At 37.7% G+C, this 14,760-nt stretch overlaps 1 protein-coding gene across 1 annotated transcript in view; it reads right to left on the bottom strand.

Annotated features, from left to right (window-relative positions):
- DCHS2 (dachsous cadherin-related 2) overlaps positions 1 to 14,760 on the bottom strand; it is a 109,270-nt gene that overhangs the window by 18,058 nt on the left and 76,452 nt on the right. Inside the window, exons 9-14 of the mRNA XM_030271471.4 lie at positions 13,847 to 14,681; positions 12,684 to 12,923; positions 8,566 to 8,700; positions 8,118 to 8,327; positions 6,007 to 6,864; positions 1,151 to 1,258 (exon numbers count right to left, since the gene is read on the bottom strand). Coding sequence (XP_030127331.4) covers positions 1,151 to 1,258; positions 6,007 to 6,864; positions 8,118 to 8,327; positions 8,566 to 8,700; positions 12,684 to 12,923; positions 13,847 to 14,681 — 2,386 coding nt within the window. The remainder of the gene's footprint in view (positions 1 to 1,150; positions 1,259 to 6,006; positions 6,865 to 8,117; positions 8,328 to 8,565; positions 8,701 to 12,683; positions 12,924 to 13,846; positions 14,682 to 14,760) is intronic.

Raw genomic sequence — 14,760 nt, 5'->3', positions numbered from 1 at the left:
GAAAAAGAGAAGAAAAGCTTCATAGGAAAGGAAGCAGAAGAAAACACAATGGATCAAATGTCTCAAAAGAAGACTTGTGATAAATTCACTGCTATAGAAATTTCACTCCTGTTTGCTTCAAAGCATCATGTAACCATTTTTCAGCCTAGATTGATAAAAAAAGAGAAAATACCATTTGAATTTTCTTCTTTTTTTTTTTTTTTCTTTGAAGGTCATATTGGAGAAGATTCACTTCCTCAGTAAAAACCTCTCTGGGCCTAAGATATTCTTTAAGGATAATCTGTCTAGTTTTATTTCACTGAAAGAAGAAGGACTTGAAAATCAGAAGTATGCACTTCAAGCACCCCTCATCTAAAAAAATTACTTTAGTGTTATGCCATTTGTTGCCTGGTGACATCAGGGTAATCAGATGTAAAAGTGTCCAGAAACTCAGGGATAAAGCAATTTATTAATGGTACAAATATTTACACTGTTTCTGAGGAAAACTGTTTACACTGTCTATATGCCATCCCAAAAAGAGAGACTGCAGCTATTCAGAAGGCAAACTTATTGCAGACTTTTAGGAGCTGAGAAGTAACCAGAGTAGCTGTGCTCTGTTACAAGCCTTAGAGGAGAAAATGTAAATGTACATGAGGAACACCTCACACTCCTGCACCTGTAATTCCTGACTGAAGAGCAGGTGAAAGCCCAACTGCTGAAGAACACAAATACAATCACAGAAAGATAAACAGATTTGACTTTAAAGCATGTTGAGGTTTGCCTGAAACAAAGAGCATTAAAATCAACAAGAGTCTTATGCTTCGACTTTAGAAGTGTTTTGAAGGATTTTATTTATTGAGTTTTTGGGAAACTGTATGATGAGAAACAGGATGGAATCTCAGCTTGGATCACAAAGCAGTAGTTTATCAACTCCCAGCACCTGGTGATCAATAGTAAATCAGAACTGAGTGTTTTAAACAGGGATACTGGTGTTCAATTTCTTTTTACCTAAAGTTTATGACAGTGCCTGGATTTACTAATGACTTGCTCATTGTAACAGAATTATTACTAGGGAGTACTCTTAAGATATCTAGCCCTTGTTCTTGTGGTAGGAACTTGCTAATGCTCCAAAATACACACAGACACTTGAAAAAAAATCTATAAAATGTACCTGTAACAGGGTGTATGGAGAATATTTCCTGGTCACTGAAGATACTGTATTTTATGTCTTCTCCTGTAAATTTGTGTTCGTAGGCTTCTACTGTTAGAAGTGATGTACCTATGGAAGAAGTAAGACATTTTCATCATGTCCACCCTAGAAGGTTTTGTTGTAATTTTATAGTATTGGTATTAACAGCAAATGTACAACTATGTACAAGGTTAGGTGCTCATTCATTAGTTTAGTAGACTATAAGAATAATTCTCCATGATTTTTCCTATATTACAAATTAATAGCCAAAGTACTGTCTATCTCTCCTTCTTCAATAAATTACACATCTGATAACAACTTTACCTGCCTAAATAAAATTCTGGGATTTAGCTTTTCCTAACTGCAAACTCACAGGAATCAGTGGAGTTCTCTCTTACCTGAAGTCATACCTAATTATTTTTGGTTTTTGGTGCATCATGTCACCCAAAAATAACCAGAGTTTATTTTTTTCTCCATTTATCAGGATTCACTTTGGAATTTTGAACAGTATCCTAAATTAAATATCCTTCAGAATTTTAATTAGCCACCTTTTGACAAAGAGAAAGAAAAGATGAAACTATGTGCATAGCTATGTGTCAATTCACATAGAATCCAAATTCCACTAAAAGATCAATAATTTAATATAGAATGCAGAACACATGAAATAGAAATCCTATTTGAATAAAATAAAAAGGAAAATGTGGAATTCAATAAATTATCCTGCTCAGAATCATCACATTTAACAAAAATATAGTAAGTTCAGAAGGCATTATCAAAACCTACAAATAATTATTATTTTCAAGTGACATGAAATTATCCAGCATATATGGCCATTGATTTAAACGTTTTTAATTATTTAATTAAATTGTAATTGTTTCCATGCAGCTGTGATGGAATGAGGCAACCTGAGCTCTTTCAAACACCATTAGAGGAAACGAGTTATTTTATTATATCACAAAGGTCATACTGTTCATAGTCAGTGTCCTGGGTGCCACAGGAAAAGACTTTAGTATAAAAAACGAGAGGGAACATTGCTAGTACAATGATCTGATACCTTTTTTATTTTAACAGTTACATATTACTTTTTAGAAACCAGATTTTTTCTATTAAGGGTTTGCTATCTGCTCTCAAAATCTGTATGTCAAAAGAAAAATTATGCACATTTTGACATGTGATTTGCTGTACTTCTCAATATACTTATAAGATGTTTACTAGAAAAGATTTGGAATCAACATCCATCTGTCCAGTATGTAAAGACAGATATATGAATGCTGACCTAGAGTTTTTAGGAACTTAAATAAGGGGCTGTAGGTTGAATTTTGATTGCCAAGCATCTTTGATTTACTACAGAAAACTGCAAGGACAATCATTGACACCATCCTCAGAGCAGAGTTAGAGATAAAAAACCCCAAGGTCTGAAGACTATCCCTCTTTATCTTTTAACACTGTCTGCATCTTTTTGTTTGTTTGCTTGTGTGTTTAAGAAGAAATACCACCAGAAATAAAGGAAGCAACAGCATTTCTACTTGAATCCTTGTTTTTCAGAGGTAAGGTTAAACTCTTTTTCTGAGTCCTCATATCCTAATTTTTAAGCTCCACATTTTTCACACAGATAGAATTGTTTACAACTTTTTTAGCAGAGTATGAATCTCATATGTTCTGATACCTTTCACAGAAAATAATTCCTCCAAACAGTGAACTTTTACAGTTCATTGTCAAAAAAAAATTTGACCAAAGTGTGAGGTCAGCTGTGATATAAACAGGCCCTGTACAGATAAAGAGCAACAGAAAATGTCCATCTGCTGGAACTTGCCATTTCAATCACGTGCAATTCAGACATTGCCTCAAACAGAGGACACGTCATGTAGCTCTTAACAGAGAAAAATCAGGGAAAGGGAGCTTTCTCCCTGAAAACACATCGAGGCTGAGATCAGCACTGAAGATAGAGCAAGGCAGCAGGGAGATCAGGTTCAGAGCAAAAGCAGTCAGATTGGCTTGAAATGCTAGGCAATTGACCTCTGAATTAGTAAAAAATGTTGAAAAACATGAAGAGTGATGTAAAATATGTATATCCAGGATTTTTTTCAGTTTAATCACATACAGTCTGACTGCATATGGAAACTCAAACTGTTTTATACAGCCCAGATCCCACCACTATGCCTGCAGACTCAAAACCAAAACATGTCAGAGTGAACAGCATTTGCCTACCTGGCCAAATCAGCTCCAAAACACTTGCTGAATTCTTTGTTAGGACATGTATGTTTTATATATATGGGGGTTTTTCATATGTATGTCCTAACACTAGCACCATACAGAGCGGCTGTATCACTGTAGCATTTTCTTCTTTCTTCTGTCCTTCATTATAGTAGTCTCTTTTCACCGTCCTCTGCCATCTAACCTGAGTTCATCCTCGTCATTATTTCTTCAGACCTCTTAATTGCCATGAAATGAAAGGTTGAGCACGGAGATAATGATTCAAGGACTGTATGGACACAATCCTGTGCCATGTGCTCTGCGATGACCCTCCTTGAGCAGGAAGGTGGAATCAAATGACCCTTTTGGTCCCTAACCCTAACCCAACCTCACCCATTCTGTGATTCTTTGACTTAAAGAATGAGGGGATACATATTTGATATCTAATAGAAAAAGAAAATAGAGGAGTCAAGAAGTTTTACTGGTGAATCCGCCTTCAAGTGTTATGCAAACAACCATTCAACTAAAGGTTGGATAAATTATAAAGGTTTCTTACCCTCTGAAGAGCACTGTCACTTGATTATTTATTGATTAGCTTGTAAGTGCCTGCTGTAGTACAGTTTATAATATTTAAAGACATTAAATATTCAATATTAAACCAAAAAATAGAAAAATGGGGTATTCTAGACATCATTAAACTTGGAGGTCAAACACTTAAAGAAAATGTGACCACAAAGACCAGTTTCTGAGGCACTTGCACATTTGATGGGTTTAGACTAAATTAAAACTAAGGACCCTTGGCTTTGGTTTTTTGTCGTTTATCTTGTTCATATTTTTAATTCTTTTTAAAATAAACGTAGTGTTTTTCCCCTCCTTCAGTTAAGGCAGACATAAAATTATGAAGACAAGTCACATTTATTAATGCTAGTTCTACAAATAATCAGTATGTAATCTAAATCTTCCCTGGACTGAATACACTGGTACCATTCACATTTGTAGGATCACATCTATCCTATAAGCTAACTTATATGAGAGTTTTAATTACAATCATGCTTTTCTTCCCCCCACTGAAATGTAAAATATTTGATATTTATTTATGCTTATGAAAAAAGGAAAATAGTATAAACAGAGACAAACAATACTAGTATTTGGTAAAATCTCTTATATTCTTAGAAGAATTTGATCTTAGCAAACAGAAGTATTATTAAACACAAACTAACATTTTTTGATCAAACCCGCCTGTTTACCCTGAAGCTTTGCTAAATTTCCTTTAATCAAAACAACTTAAATTGAATCTTAATTATATTTCTATAGATTGAATGGGAGAACACAATGGCATTCTGATACCGCAGTTCCTTGGGGCATTTCTGTAATTTCAGGCTGGCTTTTTAGCCTGACCCAGAAACACAGCTACACTTAAAAAAACTAGGATTAGAACAGTTTATCTATTGCCATAAAGCTCTTATCTTTATTTTCTTTTATTAAATGTAACAATTCAAAAATTTGGCTTGTAGTCCCAAACAAGCACAGAGGAAGAAATGGCTGAATAGCCACAGCAGTAATTACTGCAACAGCCTTCTTCACCCTTCATTCTCTCTTCTGTTTGCAATCATCCAAGAATATTGATTGGTTTTCCAAAATTACTAACACATTTCTTATTTACTGATTCATAATCCAATATGCAGGCTGTTACTCAAGATCTAGGAATGCACTAGTCTTACAAAACCCTTAGGATGTAAGGGAATACTGCTTTTGTTTTACTGAGGGAAGTTTGAATTATAAAAGAGAAATTATTTGTTCAAGGTGAACCTCATGAGCTGTTTTAATTGAGAATATAATGCAAGTCAGATCTTTAAATACATCTGGCCAAGTAAATAGTGAGATTTGTGGACAGAAATTTGTGAAAGCCATTTCTTTCTGCCCCTCATCAGGACAGAACCAATCCCAATGCAGGAGAAGATACCACATCTAATTGGCTGGAGGGATAACTACTAATGTTCTTTGAATGATAAAAAGTAGAGCAGTAATTCTTATCAATATCCAGAACAAATCCAAATAAATCTGTTAGCACCTTGTGACTGAAGCTGGTTTGTCCATAGGTGGCATTTTATAGTGCAGTCTCTACCTAGAGAGACACCGTAGAAGTCTGTCCAAGCAACCATGTACCAATAGCCTCCAACCTTCTCTACCCCATCCTACTTCCCTTTCTCCTTCTTCTGCAAAGTTCAAAACTTCAGTAAGGTATTTATGAAAGCTACTACAGTTTGTGAAGGGTTTTGTGAAAACAAGAAATGCCAGGTTCCCAAGAAATGCAACTGGCTCCCAACACTCAAATCATCTGAGCTTGTGTGCATTGCTCAGAGAAGCAACAAATAAATGCTGCCATTAAAAAAAGCCCATCATGAAGCCCATCATTAAAGTAATTTTGCTAAATGAATGAATCCACTGATCATTAGACAGTACCTCCTCCATTGCATCTTTTTCATGCCGGTGCATTTGAAAGGGGCAAAGAGGTATTGGCTACATTCACATTAACTTTTCCCTGCTGCTGCACAGAAAAGAAAAGGCTTCCCTGTACTATTCATTACAATTACCATCTCAAAAGGAGGGGAGATTGGTGACTCCAAGAAGAGGGTCATGCCCACCTGCTGCACTGTTCTCAGGCACACTTGCTTCGTACAGGCTGTGGCTGAAGGAGATCACCTCCTCTTGCCCTTCTGTAAAGACAATGACCACAGCTGTGGCTGTTCGAGGTGCAATGCCTTGATCTGAAGCCGTAACCAGCAGCTGAGTACTGAAGGCCTTGGAAGCCAAGGGCTCTTGAAGAATGATGTCACCTGTCTTCACATCAATCTGAAATACAGTTTCTGCCATCATCAAATTAAAAACAATAGCTCCATTTGATCCCAGATCCACATCCTCTGCTCTCACACTGGCTACTGTCTCATTCACAGCAGTTTCAGCAGGCACAAAGACCCTGACAGGATTCTGCAAAAAGACAGGATCATTGTCATTGACATCATCAACGTGCACTACAACACTGACAGTGGTGCTCTTTGGAAAATGGGTGCTACAGTCACTTGCCACAGCCCTAAAGGTGTACTGGGACTTGATCTCCCTGTCCAGTGCCTTTGTAGTAATGATGGATCCCGTGACACTATCGATGGCAAATGCTCCATAGGTGTCATCAATGAGGGAGTACATAACTTCACCATTCAGGCCAGCATCTTCATCAGAAGCAGAGAGGTCCAGGATGGCTGAGCCTTCCTCCAGGTCTTCTGTCACAGAGATTTGATACTGGGTCTTCGCAAACAATGGGCTGTGGTCATTTTCATCCAAGACTGTTAGATAGAGCTGTGCAGAGGAGCTTTTTGAGGGACTGCCTAGGTCATGGCACTCAATTACAAGAGTGAAATTGCTGATGTCTTCTCTGTCCAAGCTACGAGTGATCAGCAGCTTGCCTGATGTGTTATTTAGTATGAAGTATTCTCCAATATTTCCACCTTTCAAACACATAAAAAATTAAATTATCACAAACAACTACTTTTAAAAAAGAACCTCTTGTGAATGCTCTATGCAATTACAATAACAAAGCCCAATTGCTCATACAGCTGGTGCTCATGTGCCTTTCACGTATTTTATTTATCATATAAATTAAAACCTGTATTTCATTTAAATCAGCGAGTGGCAATGATAACAAATGCAGAATGTCATATCAATTTACAGACTGGCTTTTTGGCCAGATGCATACCTTTTTTCCCAAACCAGCCCACCTTATAAAAGCTTATGCATCTGTGCTGCTGCATGAAGTGACCTCTTCCCAACCTTAGTTTAAAATTCCACAAATCTATAAAGCATTGCTGACAATTGTCATTGTTTGCTCCTTGTTCTCTTCTACAAACCTATCTCTTGGAATTCAAAAGCTGTACAAGGTCATGATTTGGGGGCACTGGGAATAAATATGAACCAGTCAACTGAAAAGTCAGCATTTTTAGTAACAGTGAATGGCTGACATACTTTATAACATGCAGAAAGACCAGAGGTAACTAAATTAAATGTCATAGACGACCACAACATTAAAACCAAGAAAACAAAGGAATGCATAACTGTTTCTTCAAAGAAAAATGTGTTGGTTTTTACCACAGTAGCTCTCTGCCTACATTTGAGCTATTGCTGAGAGCCACAAACCAAAGTAAGCACAGCAAACTTGTATTTGTCCAAAGATACTACAGGAGGCTTTGAACAGCTGTGGAGCTTACATTGGCATAGTGGACACAGGGAGAGTTTTTCAAGATGGAAGCCAAGTATGGCATTACTAATTGCTGGGTGAAAGAAGCTCTCACAAAATAAAATTTAATCAATATCATTAAATAAATAAATTTCAATTAATTCTTGGGTATCTTTTCAAGGGAATATTTAGATTCACACTTCTACAACTATAATAAAAAGGACAAAAATTATGCCTTCATGATTAATGCCTCATTTCAGCATTTGGTTTGGGTTTTTTTTTTTTTTTTTTTGTTTCTGTGTTCTGCACTATTTCAAATCTAGAATGCAGAATGAAAGTATGCCTGGGAAGTGCTTATTAGTGCTGACAAAAGGGTGAAAGATTTCTTTTCTTTTCCACATAAAAGAAGCATGTTGACAAGATGGGAGCTAGGGAGGCCTGGTAAAGTCAAGACTAGTCTAAAATTTGGATGCTGCTGTTTATATATTTCCCTGATTTATGCTAACAAAATGATGGAATAGAACTTACCAATTATTTTGTATCTTAGAGCTCCATTATTGCCAGCATCCATATCTACAGCCCGGACAATGTAAACAACAGAAAGCTGTTGGTTCTCTGGAATAAAGATCTCAGAGGGAGGAAGAAGAAATGTGGGAGAGTGATCATTTTCATCCAGCACTGTGCAGATTACTGTCACTGTGCTTGACAACGACGGAGTTCCACTGTCCCAAACCAAAACTAAGATCAATAAAAAGAAAGCACATTTCATTCAGTGGTTGTGGTTGCAACAATAGATGTTCTTTAATAATATCAGAGAGTTATTTGTCCCATGCAAAAAGCATATGCTCTTCTGTACTGGAAAATCTTACCACTTGCATCTAATTCAGAAGGCAAGAAAAAAGTAATGCTGATAATAACACCTCACTCACTCTCACTTCCCACTCTAGAGGCATTTATAGATATTTCAAACTGCTACCTTTAATATTGAAAACCTCCTGGGTTTCCCTGTCCAGTGATGCAGCTGTTACAAGTTCTCCACTGTCCGAGTTCATCTTGAATTTCTCATAACCAGGTCCTGGTAAGATTTCATACTGAAGCAAGGAATTCAGCCCTTTAAAACAGAATGGAAATCTTAGTAAAACACAGCAACTCTCCTCACATTCAGGTCTACTTATTTGTCTCTTTCTTTTCCTTCCAGGTTCTTCTGAATGACAATGGCATACAGTTCCTGGTCAGACCTATCAGTTGTCTGATATATAGTTATATAGTGCAGGGATATTATCCTTCCCACCTTTCTCTAGGAAATAGGCTAAAACTTTTAAAGGTTTTAGAAATCTTTCTTTCAAAGTTGCCCATTTTAGTTGAGCAGGAAATGAGACTTAACATTCTTACCTACTGTGGTTGTAAGATAATCCCTTTCATATTTCTTCTCATTTCAACATCCTCCCAAGGAAAGTATAATGTCATCTCCATCACACTTATATTATTACCTTTAATGAGTTTAATCCTATGTTATACCCAAAGGGTTTGACTATTGTGTCCTTAATTTTTTTTTTGAAATTTTTCTTATGTTCCACTCAACCATTCTGTGTTTTTCCCACACAGAATTAGTCCTTTAGTAGTGCAGGAACAGTTGGTACACCTGAAAAATTACATAACACTTCTAGTCATATGAAAATTCCTGTTCAATGTCAAACACTGCCTACCTATTCTCATCTGCTGCAGTCAAACACAAGACAATCTGCACTGGAGTTGATGGGGAAACACCCATGTGAGAGAAGAAACAGAGCCTGTAGTTTTTAACATATTCAACTTCATTTGCTTTTGAATAGCTTTGTTAAGTGGTTGACACTGCTACTGAAAGTTGATTAAGAGAATTACTACCATGAATGCATTCACACCTAAACTAAGTCAAGGGAGGGATGAATACAATACTCAGCAGGAGGAAAAATGACTTACAGAAATCCTTTCAGCTTCATGGAAGAAGGAAGAAAAATCACATCAGTGAGGACAATCAAGGTGAATGTCTTCCAAGTGTCAGGTTACTAACATACATTTATCTGATCTGCCCATATCAGATAGCATGCAACTAAATTTTAAAAGCTATTCACAGTTCTGCCTGCATTTATCTATCCTTTATCACCCATATGCTACAGATGGAAAAAAAGAGACACAAAGCTGCAGGTCTGATACTATTAGCTTCTTGTCTCTTGCAACTGAGCTGCTTCAACCCAGTTTGTTCTTGAGCAGATTCCACAATGGACACTATTCACAACGAGTGCTGAAAAAACATGGGTGCCATCCAAGTTGACTATTCACACAATGCTGAAGTTAAAATTTTTAACTCTTAAAGAACACCGATACATGACATCTTAATTACATTTATTTACCAAGCATTTACAGACTTTTTTCCCATATCCAACTGCTAGGAGTATAAAGTAGCGTTAGGAAAAAGCTGCACACTCTGCCCCAGAGAGGAACATGCTGACTGTACACATGCAGACACGACAGCACAGCAGCTAGCACACTGGCACTCAATCCAACCTGCTGGTTAATTATTCAGTAGCACTAGTCACACTTTAGGGGCTGAAATTACAAACTGAAATAAAAAATGGCCCCCGTGCCCCAAATCCAGATTCGAGTCTCATCTTTATAGGACTTTACAATAATGTTTAATGAACAGCAGTAAGCCCTGTCCCATAACTTGAAGTCAATGGTTCCTATTAACCTTTTAAGATTTTTTTCCTAAGGCTCCAGACATAATGACTGAACCACAGAGGTGCACATCAGCTTAAAAGGAGACCTTACCAAATGCTAGTTTGGTTTGCTATTTTAGTCTTCGGCAAAGGCCTACCTCAAGAAAAAACCTTGACCTATTTTAATTATGCTGCTGGTATCTTTGCTTTCCCATGTGTATTTTTCCAACATGCATATTTTCCAAAGTTAACGTCTTTTACACTTGCATTTACTATTGAGCTGTCAGTTGTCAGCTGGGCGGGATGAGAGCACAGAGGGCTCCCTAAAGGCTCCCAAAGTCAGGCAACTTAAGTGCAGGTGTTGTAATGTGCAGGAGGTAGGTAACTACACAAAATGTTTCAGGGATATTCATGTGAAAGAAAACCATTCCAAAGTCAGAAATATTACTTGTGATTTCCCCCCAAAAATACCCCCTTCCAGTCGCAGAGGATGAAATAGAAAGGAAAATAAAAGGTTGATAATGGCTGGTTCCTCCCAGTGGTCACGCAGGGAACATACAAAGTGAACAAAAAAGTGTGATGGAGAAAGTCATCCACTGAGATTATGCAAATATTACTGGGATGTGAACTGCAGTTTAAAGAGTGTGTAAAAAATAAATTTAATGGGAAAAAAAAAAAAAAAAAACCAAACACCATGACAGGAGTGATCTTATTCAAAAATTGTGTTGCAAAACATAAGAAAAGTGAGTACCATTATATTTATATGACTCCTATATAAATCAAATTTTCTTACTTTATGAACATCACTTCAATATTAATTTAAAACAATTCTATGACACACCCATGACATGGGGCCAAATCATGCAAATGTGAGAAAAAGACCCAACAGAAGGACTGTGGTTATTGGAAAATGTACTTTAAAAATAACAGCAGGAAGGAACCATCAGCTACAGCAGTGCTCCAGCCCGAAGTGTCTGCCCAGGCAGGCACACACTATGCCACCCAGTACACTTGGAATGCCCTTCCTCTCCATCCTGCCAAGCCACCCAGACTCCCTCCCACTAACTGCTCTGGAAATTTCCTTTCTGCTGTACTTCCCACAGGATGTGAAAAAAATATGAGGGATGGAAAAGGACGGAGAAGATTTCAAGCAAATTCTCAGTTGTCTCCTTTATCTTTCACACCTTTCTTCAAGTATCACCTTTTTATGATCCACAAAAGAAAGAAAATATTTGGAAAAGTGAGATACAGAGGTAGACTGCAGTACAGCTCAGCTGTTATGGAGATCATAACAGACAGGGATACATACACATTCCTTCTTTCTAAATACTTTACATACTTGTGGGAGAATGTCTTTTCTACATAACACATCTACTGAGCCCACATCAGCCTTTTGCAATCAGTATGTGCTCTACATTAAAATTATAAATCTTACTGAATACATAAGATTATTTTGCTAACAAGTTCCATTATCTGTTTTTAAGATAGCACAGTCTTACACAATTCTAAATAAAGTACTGAAAGTGAACCCACAGTAAAAATAAAGTCATTCACAGAGCTGAGACTACCTTTGGGCCAAAGATGGCAGTATTGTAATATTTAACTCTCTTTCCAGATTTTATTATTTATCACACACACTTTGTATAAGTGCTCCAGCACACGGACTACCTGTAGCATCATATGCTATGCATTTTAGGGAGTTCAAAAGAGCAGGTAGTTGAAGAACTGGGGGGAATTTTTTGTTGCTTAGCAGACTCTCTCAGGTTCAGTCCTTACATGTGATTGACTGAGGAGATGAACCATCCCCACATCTTATTGATCCATTCTGTGTATTTTTGAAAAGCAATGCATTAACACTCTTTAGCATGTAAAGGCCTATTTAAAACCCGGAGCAGCTTCCACTACCCCTTCACAGCCCAACCAGCTTGAAAATCTTGGATGACAGTGCCCCTCTCTGGAAAGAAAAGATGAGTGCACATTTGCCGGCTCTATTATAAAACCAGGATTCTTGACTACTGAACTGCTTTAAAACTATCCAAAATGCTCTGATTGAGAGAGACAAAATGTTCAGATGTAAACTTTGAGTTGAATATTGTTCGCTGATTTATAACCAGAGCACACTGGCTTTCTTCATGTGAAACCTATGATATGCTGTGTCACACAAGAACACATTTTACATTTAATATACCCATCAGTGCTGAAGCTACCCCAAAGCACAAGTCAGAATACCTCCAAGCTCCAAGTAAAGATCAAGAGTCTGAACCAAAACTCATATTCTGAAACTCAAAAGACATACATTACCTTGGGAAAAGCACAACAGCTGTACACGCAAGGCATCAAGATTGGATTGGTCTGCTATGGTCCACAAGTAAATTACAAGCAAAAGGACAGAAATTACCTGCATCTCGGTCCACAGCCTCCACTCTTATGACAAACTCCCCTGGATCTCTGTTTTCATGAACTGCAGTCTCATAAAGTTGCTTCAGAAATCTCGGGGTCTCATCATTCACATCAAGAACAATGATGGTTAGAACTTGTGTGGCAGAGAGAGCCGGGCTGCCATCATCAAGAGCTATGACTGTCAAACTGTAGCACTCCTGAACCTCACGGTCTAGAAACTGAGCTGTAGTTAAGAGTCCTAGTTTAAAGAAAAAAGGTTTTAAAAGAGTACCCCAGTCCAGGTTAGGATCCTAGCTGTTCCAGCATTCACAGCTTCAATGTAGCATCACCATGCCACTGCTGCGAGGCTTCCAGACTTTGCAGTCATTCATTACCTTTGATTCCCTCTACAGTGCTGATTGGGCCAGAAATACTGCCTTTGGCATCCAGGGAAATTTGGATTAATGGAAAATTAAAGTGAAGTTCAGAAACTGCTTTTTATTTAACTTTGGGCTTAACTTTTTAGCTATATTTAACTTAAATATTTGTCTTCTTTTGCATGTAAATTATACAATTAGGAGCTCTACAAATCAGTGTCAGCTGCATCACCTAACAGATTCAAAATCAGAGTAAGAACCAGAAAATATTACAACTATTAAGACGATATTTGCATTTGTGAGAATATAGTATAATAGTTAGAAAGCAGAGAATTTCAGAGGGCTGAAGAATGAAATTCTTCAGCACTTTGAGCCTCCACTGAACACAACAGTACTATGCAGACTGCCTGATCTCAACTTTGCCTTTCCTCATGTGTACATATCATAACACACGTGTGCACATGCTTTAAGTATGCATCATCCCAAAATCAGAAGGAAATATTTCACTGCATTTTCTCCCTACTTTCCTCAATACACTATTGGAAGATGCCCCAGTACACCCACACAACACAGTAACGGTGTTATGCCAAAATTTTTGAGCTGAGTCTCACAGTGCTTGACTACTGTGCTCTGCACTACCCTGCTTGTGTGGTGCTCTGCCCAAGGCAATCACCCCTGAGGACAATAAGTCACCTGGGCAGAGTGCCACACTAATGTGGTATTGCACTATTGTATGGTACGCACTCCCAAATGTTACTGTGAGAATCACAACACAAGAAACCCCAGAGAAGAGAAGTTACGGTACCTGTGATTTTATCCAGTACAAATGCTTTGTTTTCATTGCCTGAAAGAATGTGATATGTAACTTGTCCATTTCTTCCCTCATCAGGATCCTTTGCAATTATGTGGTGTACAAGGCAGCCCACTTCCACATCCTCCATGACATAGGAAAGAGGTGAAGACATAAAACTGGGGCTGTTGTCATTGATATCTAAAATAACAACTTTGACAGCCAGGGAATCCAGCCGACGATCAGTCAGATTTATTGCCTGGTCTTCTGCAAACACCGTCAAGATCACAGAACGAGTAATCTCCCTGTCCAGTGAAGAAGCTGTGGTCAAGGTGCCATACAAAGGGTGAATAAGAAATTGATTTTCACCTGTGTTACTTATTTCTAAAGAATACTCTATTTTGCTGTTCAGAAAACCACCATCTCCATCCTTTGCATTGAATGTGTAAACCAGAGTGCCAATGGGAACATTTTCTTCTATGCCAATCACTACAAAGTCATCTTGAAAATGTGGAGAATGGTCATTCTTATCTTCTACATCAATACTTAGGAAGACAGTGCTATTTTGTGGAGGATCATTATAATCCTTTATAATAACTTGCAAAAGAAAGTGTGAATCTGTTTCATAGTCAAGCTCCTTAGAAAGATAAAGGTCTCCTGTCAAGCTGTCTATTTCAAAATGAATATTATCATTTTTAGCAATACTGAAATGCGGTTTCCTGTTAAGTGCTCCATGGTTACTTGGCACCTCCAGAGAATCCAACACTTGAGCAGGTTTAAAATTTTCAGGTACGACAAAGTGCTTGAAGTGCTGAGAAAAGCCAGACCTCCCATTGGGAAGTGGGATCACCTGCAACCAAAACACAAAGACTGCAATATTTTCCCACTGTTATTATGAATATTGTAATGTGTAGAGGGCTGACTCTGGC

Source organism: Taeniopygia guttata, chromosome 4, assembly GCF_048771995.1.
Source record: "Taeniopygia guttata chromosome 4, bTaeGut7.mat, whole genome shotgun sequence".
NCBI classification, from domain to species: Eukaryota; Metazoa; Chordata; class Aves; order Passeriformes; family Estrildidae; genus Taeniopygia; species Taeniopygia guttata.
This window is presented reverse-complemented; position numbering and strand designations above follow the sequence as displayed.